This window comes from Varroa jacobsoni, unplaced genomic scaffold (assembly GCF_002532875.2).
Source record: "Varroa jacobsoni isolate VJ856 unplaced genomic scaffold, vjacob_1.0 scaffold_902, whole genome shotgun sequence".
In the NCBI taxonomy this organism is placed as follows: domain Eukaryota; kingdom Metazoa; phylum Arthropoda; class Arachnida; order Mesostigmata; family Varroidae; genus Varroa; species Varroa jacobsoni.
The window spans coordinates 70,809-94,154 of NW_019213804.1; the positions used below are offsets into that span (position 1 = coordinate 70,809).

General features: G+C 37.7%; 1 protein-coding gene and 1 long non-coding RNA gene across 2 annotated transcripts; one reads left to right on the forward strand and one right to left on the reverse strand.

Moving 5' to 3' along the window:
* Nucleotides 1–292: 292 nt before the first annotated feature.
* On the reverse strand, nucleotides 293–23,331 carry Zdhhc8 (zinc finger DHHC-type containing 8). Its single transcript, XM_022841034.2, has 10 exons — nucleotides 23,213–23,331; nucleotides 13,649–13,755; nucleotides 13,106–13,232; nucleotides 12,046–12,338; nucleotides 11,603–11,700; nucleotides 5,896–6,059; nucleotides 5,324–5,557; nucleotides 4,079–4,292; nucleotides 3,568–3,877; nucleotides 293–3,185 (listed from the first exon to the last, which is right to left on the reverse strand). The coding sequence occupies exons 1-10, from the start codon at nucleotides 23,305–23,307 to the stop codon at nucleotides 3,130–3,132; spliced, it is 1,698 nt and encodes a 565-aa protein (XP_022696769.1). The 5' UTR covers nucleotides 23,308–23,331; the 3' UTR covers nucleotides 293–3,129.
* On the forward strand, nucleotides 2,301–4,360 carry LOC147752896 (uncharacterized). Its single transcript, XR_015312824.1, has 2 exons — nucleotides 2,301–2,423; nucleotides 4,153–4,360. It is a non-coding gene; the product is annotated as an uncharacterized LOC147752896 (long non-coding RNA).
* Nucleotides 23,332–23,346: the final 15 nt, after the last annotated feature.

Genomic DNA, 23,346 nt, shown 5'->3' on the forward strand with positions numbered 1-23,346 from the left:
AAAATAAGGAGAGATGCAGTTGCCGTCAACGCAGATATAAAACGCGCACTCGTTATTCGGCGTGCCTTTTCAAAATGAATAATCAGCCAGTTAAATTAGAAGAGAAAGTCCCATAAACAAAGACGTGTTGTTATACAAATTTTACCACAGTTTGAACAAGGAACAAACGCTTTTCTACAGGTTGTACCTGTTTTCCCAAAACAGCCTACGTTCAAGTTTGATACCTTGCATAGGAAATTAGTTTGATGACTGTAGTACAATGTTAGGAATTTTGGCAATGATCAACACTGTGTATTTTTGACATTTATTGTCGTTTAATTATATAATTCCTACTTGATGACAGAGTAATAATAGTAATAACAAAATGGTAATCCTCACTATCATGATCAACATTGGAAAAAAGTAAGTAAGGGTTTGCAGTAGTACAGCTTCTTTCTCACCATTAGGGCCAAAAATGGGGGTTCATCGTCGCTATAAACATGGGTTCGTCATCTGTTTCCTGCCACATTCAGTACAAATACGTCGTTTGTTACAATAGTAATGTTAATACACTGTAAAAATTCATTATGTTGATTTTACTGCCGGGGTCGGTTCTTTTCTGGCGGAAGTTTTCTTCTACTGACACACATCGACGTGTTTTCCTTCTGGTCACGCTCGTTATCCTCAACATGGATTTTGTCAAATGATTTCATAGATTTAGCTACTCTTCCAACGACCGGCTGATACACAAAGGATGTCAACGTCATTATTATTATTACCATTGTAAAGCTTTGCGCCTCTAACATGCTCTAAAGTATTGCTTAATGTTCACCATATTGCCCATTGCTAATCGAGCTTTAAATTTTCATTAAACAGTATAAACAGTGTGAGTATAAGTTTAGTCTAATTTTTGACATTCCCTCTTCTCAGCTTCGTCCTATCGTGTTTTCTGATTCTGTTCAACTCGTTGCCGCAAAACATCCTTTTGTAAGTCATGCAGCGGGACGTGTCAGTGTTGTTAATCGGATACCGGTGATAGTTTAATCACTTGGCAAGAAGGTAAGAAAGAAGTCGTCATATAAACACATCAGCATTATGTCATTGTCATGTAACGAGCTATAAATAAATACATCCTTTCGAGCAAATGAATTCGTATAACAAGCAGATCTTGTAATTTAAGCACGGGATATGTGCTATACACCGACTAATTTATCGTACGTTATTGAGGACGAGGAAGTTATAAAAATGACCACTGCACGCCATACTTTTCCGCACAGATGGTCAAAGATTATACACAGATGCGTCGATCAGTTTGAGCTATTAGGTAGATGCTGTGTATAAGTTAACAATAGCGTCATTTCATATAGATTCGGAACTCAAAAGCAAAAAAAAGTGAGAGAACGCATTTGTACTCTCACATGCAAATAGAATAGAATGTGTAAGCTTGGGTACTTGAGTCTTTCTGATGGATGGTAACCTGCTAAGATTTCGGCAGAAAGTTCAACTAGAGGGTTTGCGCAGTAGGGAAACGAATAGCAATTGTATCATGAAACAAAGGAAGAATATCTTCTCAAATTGTGTTCACACAAGAATGCAAGCAGATACTTTACAAAGTGGCTCATATACGCGTATGCCTTAATATCTTATGGGGAATTGCCCCTGGTTAGCTCAGTTTTCGCAATAATAGTGAAATTAATTGTTGAAAGAAAAGCTACCTACTGCTTTACAAATACTATTCTTAAACCATGTATTAACGCACATCGCATCATCAGTTAATTTATTTACACTACGCCAGTCTGTAAATGTATATTAGGTAATCCCGAAAAAAGAGTATTTCTATTTGTTAACATAGCAGGGAATGTACAAATTATTGCGGAAAAGAGTGAATTTTACTGCGCGACATTTTCGTAACAAAGGTACCCTGTACTATGTCTAGATATACTGCAGGGAATTCTGATATTATTCAATAAAACCATCAAAACTAGCACAGTAGTCATTGTTGTAACTATTGCATTTTAGACATATATTAACGTTACGATATTTCAATATAGTATGACAGAAACCAGAGAAATGACATTAGGGTTCTTCTACTATGCATTCGTTGCACAGTTAAATCTGTCTTTTACTGCCATAATTTGTACATCCTCTGCTACTTTGGCAAATATAGCCCTCCAACCGTTCAGAGGCTTTTTTTCACACTATGCCGTGTATATATATATATACGGCACATACGTTTTGCAGAAGCTGTTTTAAAATGACGAAGATGTTGTTGGTGACGGTGACTACTAACGGTGGTGTAAATCAGTAAACAAAAAGGAAAAGACCAGGCACCCTGAGAAGTTGAGTTGCCTGCAGCGGTGATCTACCTGCTCTGCTGAAGGTTGAGTACAGACAGAAAAGAGGAACATGCACTCCGCTCGTTGCAAGTCTGCTGCTGACTCTCAGTAAGACTCAGCTCAGTATTAACATACACACATACAATGTTCGACAACGTACTGACGACAAAAGCAGGTCGGGGGATACAAGACGACGATGGCTATAACTGCGCTATTTTGTACATTATACATACATTGACGAGTAGCTTGGACTAGGCGCCGCAATTGACTCTTTCATGCAGCTTACGCATGATCTCCCTCGGTATTCACACCCACATGACAGAAATCGATTCAAAACCTGCTTTCGTTTCTACCTACATTTGTTGTTTGTTGTTGATGCTCACCTGCACCCCCTTTTACAATATGTCCTATTTGACATCTTGCTATTTCTATTATAACAGACCACTGATTCTACGTATATATGCGCCTAGTGCGGAAATGCCTCCTAAATTCAATTCAGTTCCTGAAAAGGCCACTGAAGAGACTGTGTATAAGCCTCTGGTGCATTATATTTGCGTGATCCATTAGGGAAACCCTAATATAGTTATCCGGATTCACGTTTAGATGGCAACTGTTGGTTGACTGGGCTGTAGATTTGTTGGAGCAAGTTGTTGATGAGAAATAATTTGTTTCCCCCGTAGACTTTTTGATTATGGCAGAAAGTCCATCGCCATCACCGCGCCGTGCATCACTCATTACTTGGAAATCACTTCCATGATGCCAGTTGCAACAGCATTAGCATATTACACTACTAATTACAATAAGGTTGACATGTCTATACAGATATCTCATAATTGCTTGAGCCGTCAGAAAGAATTGGGCGTCGGGAGCCTGCAATGAAATTAGAAGTATCGACAAAACAAAACAAAGGAAGAAACGTACGTAAGTTGCCCCGCGGATACAGATCCAAAGTATAGATAAACAATTGACATTCAAAAAGTTCAACCCCAGGTTTTTTAAGTCGTTTGGAGTTAGCTATGTGGTGGAAGGAAATAGTACTGTTACTTGGCAAAAAACAAGGGTAGATATCTTAAGAGAGGCTTTGATAAGGCAGTTTCATTTGGGGACCTATTGGTCATTGGTATCCGAGCTTATTGTAGCATGTATACTGAGCTCAAATTTAGATGTTGCTGAGAGCGGACGGTTTTTCCTATGCTTCACCCTCCCCCTGTATTTCTATAAGTGCCAGTCGAAGAGCACGCCTGCTACGTACCAGGCGTCATGAGCTGCTGTTTCGTCGTTTGCTGCTGCTGTTGTTGTTGTTGTTGTTGTTGCAGCTGGTGGTGGACGCTATTGCTGTTTGGAGAAGGCGTTGATACGGTCGTTGTTCCTTGTTGTTGCTGTGAAGTCTGACCTGCGCGGTTGTTGTTTTCACCTGTTGTCCAGTTGACCAACGTTGTACGATTGATTGCCATACCGGTTCCGATCTCGGTGCCGGTTAGCTGTCCTCGACCCCGATCCATTCCGATTGTCGTTACCAACAAATCGGACTCATTGGTCGTAGTACCAATACCGTTTCCCCCCTGTGATCAATGAACCAAACATTTTTTTGTCGCTCAGTGCGAATAGAAAATGATCGTTTATTTATTGTATAAAGAACAAATACAAGAGCCTAACAAGTACGGCGTCAGTATGAAGCTTCGTATCTGCTAGTTCGTCTACTGCTCAAATTGCGTACAGACAGATTACACGTCGGAATGTTTCTAATTCAGTAGAATAATTACCTTTCTGCTGAGCGAACCAGTTAGCGAATTAGTCCCATTGTTATTATTTGATGTGTTGTTGTTCACGTTCACAGACTGAGTGCTCGGTGGAGACGTACTTCCATTACCTGACGCGTATGTCAGCTGACCATGATTCGCTAGCGGTGGACTAGTGGTCCGTGGAGAACTCACCAGTGAAGTCCCGCCTTCAGTGCCACCGCTTAAAGACAACATTCTATTTATTCGAATGGTGCAATAATAAGAAACCAAACAATACATAATAAATTAGTAATAGAAATAGCACCAATGAATTAGTGAATGCAGCAAATGCTAAGGTAAAAGGGACGTGCTACTTGCCGTATCTAAAACGTTTCTTAATCCCAGTATTAATTTAGACCTTTATGTAAGCTACAAAACCCAAATAACTTGTGTAAAAAGTAAAATTGGAGAAAGATATATTATGGTATTAGGTTTAGGACTCTGCATGGGTAAGCAATTCTTTACTTCCGATGTCATGCAGCGTTAAAGGCAGTTTGATCTATCGGAACGATTTGTCGAGTTGAAGGTGAAAATAGTTTTGGCATACATAATAGCCTTTTGTGCAAGTAATATATATATATATATATATATATATATATATATATATATATATTATTAAGTTATTCACACGGCAACTATTCATAAACGTACAATGTATAAAGCATAACATGTATAAAAGTTATGGATATACATACACACAGGCGCTTCTCCATTAAGGGGTCTAAATCGTTTTGTCTAAATTTGACCTAAATGATAGCGCCTACTAATTTTCCATAACTTTAAGGCCTTACTAGATTTGAGTTGTTTTTTTTTGCTGAGTTTAGAAAAACTCGAAATTTCAGTGTCTGAAACAGCAGCGTGCACTGCAGTTCCTTCTGACGAAAGGAGCTTAAGTTGATTTTTCAAGGACGCATTTCGAGCCTACCGTTTGAAAATCTATAAACTTTTAAATTTTTATTTCGTGTATGAAAAGACGTTCTCCAGCTTTGAGTAAAATTTAATTTCAGTAATGGTCATAAGCCGAAGTTTTATGCAAAGTGATTCAAGTTGGAAATTTTACTGTTCAGAACTTGTTTGGTGTCGGCTATGTCATTGAAAAAATTTGTGACGTAAGTAATATAGTATTGAATAAAAGGTCTGATTTCAGTGTAAAAAGCTTGAGTTCATATAGAAAAAATTCGAGTTATTGCCACTAGAATCATTCAATATATTGCATACGAAGCTCACTTCGGAGGCTGTGCGGTTGCTGGCAGAACTCGAACACCCCCCGTTGGCCTCGCACCAAGTGGAGCCGTATTTGCTTCAATGATGCAAGTGTGTTTCCTAGCGGGAGCCTGCCCTTGACTGGTGTTTGTCTGATTTGAGCTCGCCTGCAAAGCGATGCCAGATGAAACAGCCTCCCTTTGGCCTACACTAGCTCCGGAAGCAACGACTGCACCGGCTCCAGTCCACCGAACCTCTCTACTGGCACATCCGACAAATAAGTATAATAGCTTTGGATTAGTATATATATATAAAACACACTTGACGAACATAATAAATACCTCTTTATATTACATATATATATATGACGAATATAATAAATAGCATTTGTGTTAAGTTATAAAGCTTTCATTTGAACCTGTCAACTTTTCCTACAGCCCTTTTATATAAGGATTATATAGATTATGTAGAAGCAAAAATGATCATATCTATATAGATAGTAATTCATTATTGCTATTAAGATCTTCCTGTTAAATGTTTGCTATTTACCTGACGTAATATATATACAATATAAACCAAGCAAGGGCTAGGCGTACCTTTTATTGTCTGTGTAGACAACTCTGAGTTCATCGATATTCCGAACACGCGTTTTACTTGCCTTCCTATAGCTTGGATACACGGGTCCGCAAAGAGTGTGACACACATTTCGCGCACAGCCCTGGCTGAACGGATTGAAGCCCCCACGAAACTTACCAGTTACCTAGGAAACGTTCGCCAAGTTGATGAAACCAGCGTGAAGTGTGCACACAGACACTTTAATCATAGTTAACGAATTTATGAAATTTAGAAGAATAACATTTGTTACACCCCGTCTCTCATCGGTAGAACCTATATCGGATAAAAGTTTTCAGCAATCCTCATTCATATACACATATAGCCCACCCCATACCTGCTTCACCGTAGGCTGGTTAAACTCATCTACCGTAAATTATTGCTCTCGTATACACGAATAGGTATTTAGTTGCGCTTATCTTGCTTTACCAAACCCTTTATCCTTGCGTAGTTATTCCATTAACCGCTTTAGAGATGAACGACTTTGACCCGCATTACACTTAGTCTAATATTAATCATAGGTCATTGTATCTTTAATTATATCTTTACAGTTATCCAGTAGCAATGAACCTGAGATCTTTCAGCCCCAATTCGTTATCCTGTAATAGGGGTTTTAATTCCTGTATTCAGTCAATCTATTTATTATTCTACTGACCTTTTTACTTCTTCTGTTCCAATTGGATTGGGCTCTCATTTTCATTAGTCCTTTTACTATAAAGTTTATATTCTTAGAACTCATAAGAACTGAGCTCAATTTTCACATACATTATATAAACTCAAAAGCTATTCTTACGTATGCAAGACATGCACGCGGCATTAGACTGAAACTTTACCTAACCGCAAACGTCCAACCCGTCATAGTGATTCTGCGCTCTGCCGGTAAAACGTCGTTCTGTAGCATTTATTGAATTTCGTCGTTTCAGTTAATTCGTTCCCTAGCTTTTACACCGATATAACTAATTGAGTGTTTACAGTTTCGAGAATCATTACAAATGGATTCATAGATCGCAAGAATGTAAGATACCTCAAAATGTTGCTAGCAATGCTACTTTCTGGCGCTTGAGTCGTTGTGAAAAGCACAAAAAGAACTGGTATACGCTTGCATTGAACTCTGTAGTGAATAGATCGAAGTGGATAACTGGGCTTTCGACGAACGACGCATACGCAGTGTGTGAGCTCAATTATTGATATATGATTGCTACAGTAACCCAGATGTCCTGACTAAACCGCTATTGCAATACTCACTGTGGCGTATCTCATCTTCGACCCGTCTCTGCAAGAATGATCTTTTATAAAAAAAAAAAGGTAAAAATTTAAATACCTTAAAATTGCACGTTGCGCTTTTCTTTATAACTAGAGAAAACCATTTTTCAATGTAAACCTTTCAGTAATTGTTGGAAACTGTCGAGCGAATCTCCAAAAAAAGGTCAACTAGTTCAAATTTAAAAAGTGTTTATCCCATTGAACAGTTTGAGGCACATGCGGAGATTAACAATATTTCATCAACCGTTTCGCAAATTGACCTAACTGGTATTACGAAAGGAGAAAATTATCTTCGAACAAGAGTACTCATCTAATTAAATGGTGTGAACTACATGTGCCACCATAGTTCAGATTTCATCCAATATTTCGATAATTAATTAAATTAGCATCAAACTTTCCTTTCGGAGAAAGACATCACTCTCGATTTATAGCAGTATACTAGACGTACCCCAGGTTTCATTTAACTAGTCTGATTCGTTGATATTAGACCCAGCATAGCGTACACTTCACCAACAGTTATTCCATTTCAATTAGGCTGTCCCATTTAAGCCGATGCCCCTTTCACGAGAGCAAATCTCATTTGCGTTACACATAACACAACGCACAATATAGGTCGATTACAGACTTATACTGTTCGGTTCTAATTTTCCTCGGATGCTACAGAGCGACTGTGTTATCTCGTTGCAGCAATTCTACCTCCCAAAACCCGTAAATCCATTAACAATATAACCTTACTCCATGTATATTTTCCATTAGAATGTTCCAATAGTTCTGTTGCCAGCCTGATGTTACCTCATCGGCCTGCTGCAATACTTGATACGTATTACACTCAACTTAACTATTGTTCGATTGCAAACTGACACTTTTGTATGTAAAAGTGTCAGTTCACGCATTCGGTTCTTCTGACACTTTATCGTATTAATTCGGTTATTCCATTGCAACTATTCGATCATATTAATAATATTTCTCTCATTTACTTCATTTTCAACTTTACGTGGGTGACCCTGTTCTCTAGTACGGGCATTCCGTTATCCTGTTCCAGTAATGACTGGTCACATTGCTGGAATGAATATGCATATAATCTTATTACTTTGTTGCAATCAGTGTTGCAAGTATCCTGCTGTTTCAATTAAACTAAGCGCCTTCGAAATTGCTCATATAAGTCTAAAAACCTATTTTATAATTATTCGGCTTTTACACGTACCGTTAAGCTGTAACCGCGCACGAGGCGCCAGTCTGAGATCCTATTTCCCCCATAGCCTGCTCCATTTATTTCAGCTTTACCATTGGAACATCTTTGTGATCTCGATACCCTGTTACATATACTCCATTTCCGCTTTTCAATTAATCCTGCCACCATATAAGCGGTATACTCTCAACTGACAAGCATAAACCATATATTGAGAGGTCATATATTACCAATAATTCACCATTTTACCACTAAATCGCAAGACATTTCTCTTTAAATTCCATGGTAACTCGATTTTGTAGAATATAACAAATAGCTTTCCAAAATAGTCCTTTCAGAAACTCTCAATCAATTGCTAGATTGGGTCAGTTTGCCAACTGACATTCGGCAACATGGAAAAAGTCCCAAGGAAAGTACTCATCCAATCAGAGAATGTCAACCGTATATACCAACATGATTCAGAATTAACGTACCATTTTGTAACTTATTTGGCGTCACGTATCTTCTTCACAGAAAAACTACGCTCTAGAAACGTTTGAAAACTTGGACGAATTAAACAGAAATTTTCAACAGTTATGGAGCAAATTCCCGAAAAATGTCAGTTTGTCCGGGTTGAGATTATATGAAATCTGGAAAACTTCACCTTCTGGAGGAAAAAAATTAATCCGATCAGCTCCATTTTAAGTTCTTCTCGGGGAGAAACAGCATAGGTCCCGATGAAAATCAGCTTCATTAGACCGATTTGTGTCCGAAAAACAAACAGACCTGGTGAATTTTGCCTTGTGCTTGCTTTGTCGTTGATTTAGCTCATTTGATTAATTGATGTCGTACCCGGTCTGTCTCAGATTATAGTACACGCGACAACTATTTCGTTGCAAACGCCCTGCCTTATTTAATTCGGTACCCCTCTGTGGTCATGTAATACCACAGTCTGTTCTGAAATATTTTCCAAAAAGCTGAGGCGATTCTAAATTTATTTCGTCCACAATATGTTGCCTTTTGATACATTTCTGCAACGCAATTACGCGTTTTCTAGCGTTGGTTGATTGACGCGGTTTACAGGAGGCACGTGAACGGGACGAATCGAGGCAGCATCCGGCCCACCTTTAATACACATTGCGACTGATTTATTGATTCTGGGTCACGAAGGCTTAAACATTTAAAAAAAATGGTAAATATCGTAATGTATCATGTAAGAAATGCCTACACATAATGTATCAAGCCTTCGCACTTTCTAAATTCTTTGGTCGCCTTGAGTCCCTGCGTTTTTGATGGTTCTGGCCTACTGTCAGCCCGAAATTCAATTTTGTCGGAATTTTCTGTAAATAGCGCATTTAAACGACAATCTTTGGCGTGGATTTGAGCGTAAGATGACGCCTGTTTACTATTAGAAACTTATCTGCGAATTGAAGAAAGAATATTTTGAAAATCGTTAGTAGGCGGTTTAGATCCATAATTGAGTCCATGATTGCGGTGGGCAGTAAATATATTGAACAGAGATCATCGTCATGAATAACATCCCACACAATCTACTGTTATACACGATATATATTAGAAACGAAACGTAAGAGAAATTCTCAATATAAACGCACCACCCTTTAATTAATATGTTGTTTTGGTGTATCGATTCTGTTGCCAGGACGCTACCAAAGGTTAAAGATATTTTCTTTTATAATGAATCTTTGAATAAATTAAACGGAGATAAAAACATTACATAATGATATGGTATATTTCGATTCACGTACTGGCTCACACATCATTAAAGTTTGAGGATTTTTTAAATCTTATTTTACACATTTTATAATTAATACTTACGTATACTTTTCGACACCTTGGCATCTTTTTCTGAGAATAAAGTATGGATTTTTTTACGAAAATAAACTCCAGATTTGCCATTTTACATTTTCGATTGACAGTTAGTAAAAATTCGCATAAAGAACTATTGGAAAACAGCTTAAGGCACATTTTCACACTAATATTACATAGATAAACCTATACGGCGAAAAGAGTTCGCCGTTCATTTGAAAATATTTATTTTAGATATAAGAAAATGTGCTGCACTTTACACATCGTTCAGGGTTAAAAAAACGCCTTTTACATGAAAACATTCTTTGTCGCATTGCACGACCTAAAAACAAAGAATTAAGCGTAGGAAAATTAATTTTATTTCGATTTAACATATCGAAAGGTTCCAGTTGGCACCAAAAAACCTCTTCTACAGCCTCCTCTATGTAATAAATGTTCATCCCAGTGTCACATAAAAGTAACAATTACCACATTCCGCGTCTGGCCTGCTTTATGCAGAAATATTCTGTTTCAAATATAAAAGGAGGTTTCACATTTTCACTCACTTCGTTGAGATCTATCGACTACCGCAAAAAATGGCGCCCACAAAACGGTATTTTGCATAGGGAAAGTATCTTGGTGTTTTCATTAAATTTTGAAAAATTGTGTTAGCAAAATATTGACTATATAAACCGCTCAATCAGTCAACTTTAAAATTGATATGTGTTAGAAATTAACTTATAAACCTTTCAAAATTCCCTTGGAACAAATTTCCATCTCATTGCCACATCCGGTAAAGAGATACCATATCCGGTCTATCGCAATTTAAACGCTGAAATATCAATTTTAGGCATGCATTACACTATCATTCAGCTCGTCGAGATCTATCGATCGGGGCCAAAAGATACCCTCAATGTAGATATTTGACCATATAAATATTTGACTCTCATTCTATGAGATTTTATTTTAAAAAAAATCTCTAAAATGTAATTTCTATTAGCCGCTAAACTTCCCACAAATGTGTGTAAGATATCTCAATCAAAAAAAATCCCAAAAAGCAATTCGAAAAATAAACTTCGGATTCGGACAGGTACTAATAGGGAAAGAAAGATTTGACCTGTGCCACATCTAATGAAACCTATAGTTTAGGTTATGGCAGACCCATACGTTTACACATATTCCATTGTATTTTGTTTCAGATTCTCTAGCAACTAGTTTCTCATTTGTTCGCAGCTTTCCTGTTATACTAATTTTATTTTCCTAATCCAGTCAATCGAGTAGCAATAATTATTGCGTTGCAATCAGCCCGATGATGAATTTCGTTCGCTTATCATAAGAAGTCGATTTAAATCGAAAGAGCAAGATACGTACACGCACAGAGGCACAGAGTTTGAATAGTACATAGATAGGTAGGAATAAAAATACGTTGACATTAATTAAATGTGATTAGATACCTGTTCATTAGTTGTCCGCCCTCTAGCAATGAGCACCATGTGAAATCCCGTTAGACCCAAAATTGGCAGGAACAGTATGACGCACAAAACCAGTATTCCTGCAAGGAGGGGTAAAAACCGAATAAACAAAGAAATTTAGATTGAACCAATATGTAATATATTGTGTTTTATTAAACAATAGATAAAGTATTGACACGACGTAATTAAGGCTGTACTTTATAGAACAGAAAGAAGCACAAGGTCTGTCTCGTAAGTTTTCTCTCTCCATGTGGTCGATCTTTAATCTAGCCTTACAGAAGAGGAGAATTACTATTGCATGGCGCTCCTCCTTAAATATGAGAATGGCGAATGCGTAGTGCCATGCGTCGATCATCTGGCGTCTGTTTACAGGAGGCTATTGAATAAAGAGGCACAAACTCCCTTTGTGGCATTCACGTACGTACCAAGCGTAAAGCATCCCTCTAGGGAGGTTAGCCCTGATGCTCCATTCTGCACGTGTTCGGGTCCAGTTGTAACACTATCGGTTCCATTACTTACTCCGGTGGGGTTCGCATGTCGAAGTACATAAATGACACACCAGCAAAAGATGGTAAGCATGTGTAGCGACAGGAACACCAGAAACAGGAAGAAAAAACGGTAGTTCCGCCTCCCGATACAGTTATTCACCCAAGGACAATGGTGGTCGAATGTCTCGACGCAGGCGTTACATACAGAACAGTGCGACACTCGAGGTGGCCTTGAAGGTATCACACAGACAAGCACGTAAAAACGAGTTGAGGATGACGTTGACGAAAAATCAGAATAAAATCGTTTACTGCTACTACTACTTTTGGCCTTAACGGGCATTGTAAATAGAACGGGCATGAAGCTTACAAAAAAGTCAACAGGATAAAAGCAACCGTTTCTATTGCTCTTACTTTTACTATTACTGGAGTATATTTCTACACATTTTGAAACTATCAGACGAAAAGGCCCTCACTATTGTTGATATGGCATTTATATATGGCAATGGTGGTTTAACAGCCTCGCTGCGTTTGTCAAACATAGCCTTGTCACTGAATCACTTCTGTACAGATAATTTTCGTGTTATTTAACTTGACCATTAGCTGTTATTGAGGCATAACTTTATGGTAATATGGTAAGCTGTCATAAAGATAGCGTATAACATGTCGTTCGCATTGTGAATCATCAACCGCATCAGAACACTCAAAATTCACCAGTTTTGGTACAAATGTAATTACTTTAGTTAGAATAATGCAATTTGCATCGCGCTCAGTTACAGTGAATCTACTATTGGTTTAGTCGGATAAGGGCGTATGTATCTAGGACTGAGTTATACCTAAATGATCTCAACAAATTTGTGGTCATATTCTTGTTTAGCCCCACAAACGGTGAACACACTAGGCGCTATGTCAAATAGAACAAACATCTACTATCATGTAGCAACATCATAATTAGAATATTATGAATGCTCATAATATACACATATGCTAAATTATTTACCGGTAGAATTGACATGTTGTGCACCACTTGAGTCGAACTGAAACGCCATTGATTTGGGTGTTCTTGTAAAGCGGGCACCGAAAGTCGTCATTGTCATTTGTTACAAATTTCTCTTTCGGAATGACACCTGGAATAGCCAGCCAAAATACATCGTTTTGCAAGGACCATTGCTCGTTAATCTAATATTTCGACGCGTATCGTCAATCTTAAACATTCCCTTAAACATATATATATATTACCCAAATAAGTCCCTATTGTGCCGAATGCATATGGAAAGAGATGGCTTAGGCATAGTTATGGAGTGCACTGGACTTATTTTTCTCAGCTCTTCCTCAGCAACGATGGAGGATGGAAGACAATCGGATGTATGGTGTGTAACTTAGCTTTTAGTTGAAACCTCTAAACAAGAGAACAACTTGAAAGCTAAGACATACCGAAGTAAGCTTCTTTCGCTCAATCGCTCGCTTAAAAAGAAAATGTCTAAAAAATGTATTATTACCACATTTTTCTGTTATTTTAATGTTTTGAAACAGTGCGATTTACCTGGATTGGTGAATGTAGCTAGCGCGAAGTTGATGACGACAAAAAATGTGATTATGCCTTGGACGACATACACACTTTCGTGATACTCACTAGCAAGAGATGCACACCTGAAAAAGAAACACAAGATAACCACAGAAAACCAGCCTTATTCGTGGCTCTCTGAAATGTTTAATAATAGTACGATTTTTTACCGTAGTTATCAAACTTTTAAAGGTCACACCTTACTAGAATTGAGCGCAAATTAGCCCCGGACTTGAATTGAATGCTCGGATAAAATCGTACGCGAGAACGCTTATACATTTTCCAAGGCAAATAAATAGAAATTGCCACAACATGTGTCAGTGGCAGACTCGAAGTTAGCTTGACGCTATGTCTCATTATTTCACACTTAGAATCAGTCAATGATTTTTCCATCGGCGATTCTCTTTTCTTCTATTAACAGTACTATATAGTGCTCTGTTACATTGTCGATACTGGGAACTCGACGTAGAGCACGGCAAGCTTGTTTCGCAAATAACGTCTTCAGAGATGGAATTATTCTGGTCTAATCTCTAACTTGATAGCAACGTTGTCTGTCTCACAACTACCTCGATCATTGCTGGTGAATGAGCAATGTATAGTAGTTTCACTGTTTATTAGCAGTGTCCACAAACCACTAGTTAAATTGTCATAAGCAGACCGTGCTGTTTGTTTAAATGGTATATCCCGGGGCTAAGCGGGCAGCGCCAACAGAAATCAATTAGCAAAAGTGACCTAATCATAGCCACGATGCAATTTTGTGTCAAACAGGAGCTGGAACTATTTTCCGTTAACCTCGAAGTTTTTGACTTACGCCTTGACCCTTGATACACGTTGTGAGCAGATATAGTCGTATACAGGATCACATTAACTGTGTACGTAAATAGATCTAATACGAAAGTTCACCTGTACATATTTACGGCAGAGCTTTTACCAGTGCTAGATTTGCGAGGAAAGCAGGTTTGAAAAAAATTGAATAAAACTACAGGAAATAATCTATTAAAAAGCACTATAAATCTTCCTGAAAGCCGATACTGTTAACGCAACACCAAATAGCTACATTAAGATGCAAAACTAAGAACTGGTAAATTTAATGTCTTTATAGCCCTCCCAAAACTTCGACATATTTAAAATAAAAATAGAATCTTCGAATATATGCTCCACATAATTTTTGGGATTTTCGAAAGATTTTTTTCTGTATATGGCGGTAATGCTAGCAAACGCCATAACTGAACGAATATGGGTATAATTCCGCATAGGTTGACTAAAGTGTGTTCTGACGCCTAATGCCTAAGCTAGCTATGTACAGTAATATGCACCTCTCAACCGAAAACAATCAAATCAGAGTTCTAAAATACAGTGGCTATTTGACACTTATAGGTGTTTGTTATAGGAACTTCTTTAGGAATGGTTCGCTCTACCTTTAGCTGTCTAAAATGCAGTGTGTGCTAGGCAGCCAACTGAAGCTAAGCTCATTAAACAGAATTGCTTATTGTCCCCCCCAGTAATGATTACAGTAAATAAATTATTTCTTTGATCCATTTGCTAGTAACAGAATTCAGACTCGCGGGGAACTCAGTGGTGCGATGAAGAGGAGTAAATTAAAAAAAAATTTGTAACTTAAGCCCTCAATATTTATGGTAATAGCAAGAGCGCTCAAATACTATGCAAGCTAAATTATTTCTTTCCTTCATATAAATTTTTCCATTCATAAACTCAACACCAACTAAACACTTAATACATTTTTCTCGTTCTATCTAAATAGTCGTTACATGTGAATGAGGGTGTGTGTTTGTACTCAGGCGGATTGCTTAACTCTGTCTTACTGCTTGCGCCCGTAGTTACCACCGATACGTTGCCGTGTGTCTTGCACAGCTTAACACACAATCCACTAGATTGCGGTGGTATGCCTTTGGCCAGCACCCTTGGGTTTCTGTCACATTCACGGCAGAAAACATGTGAAGAGATAAGCGCTCATTGTAAGGTTGGCTTGAAGTAAGTAACGAGTTTTAGTTGCCGATTCTCTACTTCACCACATCAGCAACCAATCCATCATCGACGGGTGAACAGAACTTCTCACTATATGCAACGCCATCCGGTAGATATGCATACTCGCAAGCTGGAGTACAAGCTGTCCTGTTAATCTTGGTAGCAATAACGGTCCCCCAACCGAACTCCAAACAGACGTTGCAGCTTCGCTTACTACTGCTTGTGCTCCGCGCTTTAGGTTCGAACGATTTTGCGGTAGCACCGTATTTTGACATGCTGCTACTACCAAAGACATACGTCGCGTGGTTTGCGCAAAATAACAGGCAGCTTTAAATGTGGCTACTTGTCGAGGATGGGGTTGTGTACAAAAATCTGCCGTGGCTTTAGGCTAGTTTCACTTCTCTCTTTACCGCTTTTCCATATTCACATAAATTTGAGTCTTCCCCATTCTCCAATACATGATCACTTCCTTATCGCATTCTGCAAATCAGCCGCTGCGTTCTTCACTACCGTTATGCCCATTTTCGTTCCCAATGAGTTTGACTAACTTCGATATTGAAAATAAATACGAACATTCATAATATCGGCTGTCGAGAGAGAGAAGGCACGCGTAAGAACAGAGCAGGCAGTTCCGCTAGCTCTTCACTGAGAGCCTTGCTATTGTATACCTTTATGTAATTTGGAAATCTGGAGTATCTTGACGAAAGATTCTGGTAGCAAACATTGATATTTCATATGTATGTACTACGCATAACAAATTCATACTAAATTGAAGTTGCTCAACTAAATCCAGTCAGGACGGGCGAACAAATAGTTCGGACAACTTATAAGTATATTTCAGTCAGACCAAACAGTTTTACACAAATGACTTCAGTATTGATAGCTAATTTTGCACATAAACACTTTTAGCAACAGAATAATGTTAAATTTAACAGGCGGCGATAACAGTAATTATTTAAGATGTTTTTTTTATGTTTTGTAACTGGTTTTTAGAATTTTAGTGAAGGTAACATTACCACCTTTTCTGACAATTTTTGATACTATAGTTATAGTTTCGAGAAATACTTCTTATAACTCAAATTATATCCAAGCCAGCCAAATATGATATATATGAGGTATTATTTTAATAATAAGATATATTTTTTGAAACCGTTAGTCATTTGGGAGTCCAAATCATTGCTAGAACCACAGTCCGTTTCTGAACTAAACCATGCAAAAATTCTTCTTAAATGCAACGATTATAATGTCTGATTATAACGTCTTGATGATTCATGGAAAATAATTATAGGAGCATCAGTACACCCCTCACGTTGTTAACCACGCTGCCATATTCAACGTGGTTCAGTTCTTGCCAATCCGACATTCGACGTAATTTAGTTACTACAAGTGAGATCGGCTTTTCCTATTTCTGTTTTTCGTTCATTATTCGTTCTGGTTTGGTTCAAATTTACTCTTTAATCAGTGTTTTTCAATAACATTTTTCTACTGGCCAATTTCCCTCCCATAACATCTTTAATCAATAGGACCAACACATCCTTGCAGATGTTTCTTAACTTAGCATCATCACTCATGGAGCTTCTATGCTCCGTATAAAGTTGGCTCTGCACAGCAGATCACAATCAGATAAGCACATATGAAGAATTATCTGATTAGTATATTTAACAATAATACCTATTTACTTAAAAACTTGAGTATTTACTTACTTTATACATTATATCGATATATTATTATAATAATGTATTTATTATAATTTGACTACACTTATTCGGCGAAATGCCCTCATGTCACGGCCAATACACTTTAGCGCTGTGTAGGCCTCTTCGTGATCTCCTCTGGTATGTGCCCTGGCGCCCATGAATGACTTACAAATTGATGCGCCGCGAGGTTAGCATCAAAGTTTGTAGACATCCGAGTTCGTAGGTTAACAATTTTGCGAGCTGCATTCCCGTCGTTGAACCTGATAGTCCCCACAAAGTGCGGAGTTAGCACAGTTCGCGGACAATTCGACTAGCAAACGCCAGATAGTCTATATAGTCTCGCACTATCCGGATCACCTTATTCTCGTTGCGACAAGAAAAAGAGCAAAATGTGCTGACCTTGCCGTTCTCGGAAAGCTTCCCAAGAACACATTAAACTTAAATACATACCCATCTTATGTAGCAAAGACCGCTTGACAGTCGCGAACCCTCTGAACGCCTTGTTAGCCCTTCTGTAACGGTTGAAAAACTGAGAAGTTCTTCTAGACAGAAGGAACGCGTACACACAGTTCCACTTTAAATCTCTTATCTCCCTTGCACCGGTCCTCAAACCGAACCAAGCGCTGGTCATTACGTGCTGATACATATACGCCCTTTTAGAAGTTGGTCTGGTAGTTATTTCTATTTTTTCGGGAGTCGCCTATAGTTCTCCGACCGTCGCTTGGGTTTCCTTTCGTTGAATTACACTAGTGGGGATTTTAAATCAGTCAGGCGTTTATGGAGCTCTTCCGTGGCTTCGACCATATTCCCAACGATTCGTTCATTGCTACCATTTAGATTTCGCTGTTGCTTGCCAAGGACGGACACTTACCAGCCACTTATTCTGTGTGATTAACGATTTCTTAAACGATTATTCATTCGTATATTTATATTATAATAACTGATCCATCAAAATAAATAGGTAGAAGCAGGAGCTGGCTTGTAGCTAAAGTGGCGGTGCAAAAAGGTACGTTACTAGACATTTATAGGAAAAAAGGTGTATAAATAATGGCTATTGAGATGTATTTATTTTCCATAACAATGAAAGAATATCATTTATCGGGATTCGTTATTAGCTATTTTTTAGACTGAAAAATGATGAAGGGTGCCTTACACATTATAACAATAAACCGTATAATTATGCTTCTAGGCTAAAAAATATATTGGGCATAGGTAATTCATGGTCATCTATCAAACAAAGGTAATTCAGGTCTTTATTTGTAATTCTGTAGAGTATTTCTGAACGAACAAAAAAGGAAAGAAAATTCAAAGAAGAATTATGTCCTATATTGCGAAGCCCATTTGAATTTCAGAAGGCATAAAGTAGATTACAATGTAAGGCAATGATATATTTTTGCCCCTATAGGGCATATCACCGGCGCGGAACGCCGTACCTGCACGTATGTTTCTCAGGAAGCAATTGCTCTATGCACGATGTAAACCTGAGTATCGCAAGCAGGTTACCAGAATGCATGTGAATAAGAAGTATAGTGCTCGGTATGTCGAGATCTATCAAAATAAAACATTGTTCCTTCGATGATCGCAAAACCTTGCCGTTGACAAATACACCCGTAATTTATTATAATACCAGCAGCTTTTATGGACTCTGTTTTAGGTGCTCTTAAAGGCAAGACCATGCCACCATATAAAAAAAATGCACACACACACATCCTCCCCCATCCCTTTTTCTCTATAATTTTAGGGCAATCCGTCGAATACTGTGGCAACATAACCCCCATTGAAGATGCCCTCTGGGATATAGACGTTAGGACATGACTAGCGATTCCGTAACGTACCAATGACCGCTGTCTGAAAGCCACAACCACCAACTTCAGATGACTTTATTCAAATTGAGTTGCCATTGCCACTCTATTTAGAACCAAAACAGATTGTTCCCTCGCCATGAAAAGTGCAACTAAAAACCGTACGATTTTTATGTACCACGTCGAGTATGATATATGTGTCGATTTACTCGTACCACGATTTACATTTTTCTACCTTCGATATTATCTTTACGTCATATTCCTAAACGAAACAATCCTATGAAAAACAGTACCACTCTCCTAAAAGAAGTAATTTATCTAAAAGTTTATTGAAACTAATAAATTATTATCAAGAATGCCGTGTAATTTAGAAAGTAATAATAATACTAGGTGCACAGGGAGCTGAATTATTCTAATACGAGAGAATTCTCTTGATGTCCTCCGGCTAATTTTAGGTAGGTCTAAGTCTAAAATCCCCTTCAAACAGAAAATTTTCATTTTTGCTAAGCAACAAAAAGAATTTTACGACGAAACTTGCGATTGTCTAGAACAAAGCAACGGCTCATTGACCTTTGGTGACACCCTAGAAGGAAGAAATAAAACCATTTTTGACTAATTTAGTACAAGCTAAAAGTAAATAAAAATAGAAAAGTGGTCAATACAGTCGCATCATTAGAAACTTTGACGCATGAAGGCCGCATCCCGGACTACCAATCCAGGATTCCCATTCACGTCAAGGAAGATACAACACCAAAGAGAGTGATACATTCAAAGCAGACTTACTACACAAGACAGCATTTACTGTTTGGGATGAATGCTACATTATTAGAGTAGAGGCCTTCGAAAGTGCTGTTCAAACGCTTTGCGATATATGCAGTAAAAATGAATCTTTAGGAGGAATCCTAATATGTGTTCAGACGACTCGTGTCAAGTACTATCAGTAGTCGAACGAGGTAGCCATATCGATATGGAAAACATCTGTATTAAAAAATCGTATCTGCAGAGGCACTTTTAAATATACAGTTTAATCATTGATGTGTGACTGAACGAGGTTAACGCTAAAAACTTTATGCTAGTAAATAAATTATACTGCCCGATAAAATTCGAATTACAACGGGATTCTACTGCACAATATACCGGCCTTATCTACTCGTCGATATCATTCGAAAATTCTGTAGACATCTTGGAAAATCGTGAAAAGTATCACTCGTACAATCAAGTAACAGAAGATGCCGATACCACGCACCTTCCCACCGAATTTCTTGACAGTATTGAGATGTCCAGATTGCTGTTTTATAACCTATAACTAGAAATCAATCATCCATATGAGAAAATTCACTCCTCCTAAAAATTTGTAACCACACAAGCATGAGAGCTTATGATTTGTAAAACTATCTTTTTACACCGAAGACTACAAGCAATAACTTTACGGATTACATCCTTACGCTTCCTTCTAAATATTTCAGGACATAATATAGTCCCAATTCAGCGACGTCAATTTCCAGCATAATTACACTGTACGATGGCGCTTCACAGAACACAAAAACAGACAATATAAGACGCCTTAATGGCTACCAAAAAATCCGCATTTAGTCGCGGTCAATTTGATGCTACTTTCAATCACGTGAAAAATTTCCCGCAGCGTCAAGGAGTTCATAAAGAACAAGAAACAATCGCTCTATTTGTATGAAGAAAAAGAAAAGACCTCTTATTCATAAATCTACATTTACGTATGCACGGCAGAAAACCCTAAAGTCTGGACCTGAAGCCCTGATGCTACTACGCCAATAGCATAAATCATCTAATAACAAGACTGTAGAACAAAACTCAAAATGAGAAAAAAGTGAAAAAAAGAAGTGTTTGGTTTTTCAGGGCTCCCAAGGCTAAAGCACCAAATTAATTTTGAGAAACCTCAGAATAAAACGGAATTTCAGTTTCAAATATGATTAGCCTTTTAACTTAGCACAGACAAAATATAATGTTTTCAATACAAAAACAGGTGCGGGCAAACCTACGCTTTTGTTTACTATATATATATATATATATATATATATATATATATATATATTATAAGGGTATGTAGATGGCGTAAGTGCTAAAGGTCATTTTTTCCAGATTGTTATAATTTGCTATAATAACGATAAAGATTTGTAACAATCAGCATGGAAAACGCCAACAAGCAATAATGATACTAATAAATAATGCATAAGCTTGTGTTTATGCAGCCTGTTTTGAATCACATACTTACACGAAGTAGTCAAAATGGATTCTTATTTCTTAATTTTGAAACCTTGTTGGTAATACCTAAACATACTTCTCACGTAGTTAGAACAAGTATCACACACCGAGCTGAGTCGTCGATGTATTAAATATCAGCACGTTAAAAATGAAGTAATAATTTAGTCACGGAGGGACGCATTACTTCGCTGTTGATGAACGGACGAATCTATTGAATGATGTCCAATAATGCTCATAAGCAGTACAGAACTTGCTTCCACCATTAACAAGCACTGTGCCTGCGTTTTACATGAATAGATAAATGAAGGATTTCGTGGAAGCGTCACCGGTGTTTCAGAGCACTTTCAGAACACACAGAGAAAACTAGAACCATATCACCTAAATTAGATAGACCGCGCTACCAACATTATTCAATAAGACATATGCTGAAACAAAATAATACAGTAGTAAACCGAGCACTAACGTCTTCTGATATCATTAGCGGTTTCTATAATAGCCGAAAAGACTGCATATATTGCATAACGAAATTGTATTTTATATCGTTTCTTCGAACGCCTACGGTTCGAATTTTTTTAGCTATTATACTAAATCTATGGCTGAACTATATTGTCATCGACCATAACAAACTATTATTTTCGATCGACTTTGGTCCGTCATTGCACGACGTTCTTAACTTTGTGGTTCGATTTTGTTTGTCAGTATTCGCAGTATTCAACAACGTATCCAACCAAAGGATGGGGAAAACAGCAATCACTAAGGGATCTCAAACTAATAATCACGACCGTTGCTTGGTCATTATTGTTATGACCGGTATTCCATAATGCAGTCGTGAAACACTAATACCTGTTAACTTAGTAAGCAGTACTGTTTGTCCAACGCCACTTGATCCTTAAAGTTGTATGTGAAAATCTTAAGTAAGTATCCCAGATTAAAATTATCGCATTCGATTTTTGGTTCAGCGCGTTGTCTAGTAATTGAAGCATTTATCTAACATTTTTTGGTAATTACAAGTATTATCGTTTTAGCTATAAATACAACTTAGTGTAATATTTAAATTCTACTAGAAATATTTGTACTTGTCGAGTTGTGTAAATTATGAACGAATTATTTTTTAGTCTTTGTGTCTAGTATACCTATGATTCATCTAAGCGATGAGTTGTACGTTTTTGTCTTGCGTTTTTGGTACTTGCCGCCGCGAGAGTTTCCGCCTCACTCACTTGTTTCGTTAGTTCGAAATGTGCAAGACTTCATGAGGATGCTAACTAGCTGAAAATGCGTTACAACGCTATATAAAACCGGTGCTGTTCAGGCATGGAACTCTTCCGTTCGTAAAATAATCTGACTGCAAACTAAATTATACCTTACAATATCTCACCTCGTTATAGTAGTGTGGCGCGCACGAGGCGAATTATCAGAAAAGAAATTGTAAAATTCAATTTGTTAAATAATGGTTGACTGTACACATTTTGAGCAGAACCGTGGTAACAATTAGCAGAAGAGTTTAGGTCCATTTTAGACTTTATGACAGTTTTATCGATAGCATCGCATTGTTTTAAGTACAGAAGAAGTCAATTAAACTTAGCAGAAATACGGTCCAGTTGTGATGTCCTGCAAGATTGTTTCCGTTAGTTGTGTTTTTAGTATGAGAAACTATTGTTAAACTGCTATTGTTAAACTTTAGTCGCAGTCTACCTATCAAGCTATTATATTTATGTATACAGAACTTGCGTAAGAAGAAATGGAAGAACTATGCTGACAGCAACATATAAATATGATTAATTATATATTCTTATTTTAATTATTAATATTATTCTACTTACGGAAAGGCGAAGAAGATTCCGGTCGCAACAACCAGCAGCAGCCATGCGGCCATCGCCGGTATAAATCGGGTCCGGCTTTTACATCGGCCTGCCATTATATCGGCAGACTTCAGCGGATGCTTGTGCAATAGTCA

Excerpts from the sequence above, each read along its gene's own strand:
- Zdhhc8 (XM_022841034.2), bottom strand. The coding sequence starts at position 23,307 with ATGGCAGGCCGATGTAAAAGCCGGACCCGATTTATACCGGCGATGGCC. Across the intron at positions 13,756-23,212 it reads GGAATCTTCTTCGCCTTTCC|GTGTGCATCTCTTGCTAGTG; the intron begins GTAAGTAGAATA and ends TTTCTTTTTCAG. Across the intron at positions 5,558-5,895 it reads GTCTACACAGACAATAAAAG|AGAGGTTCGGTGGACTGGAG; the intron begins GTACGCCTAGCC and ends ATGTGCCAGTAG.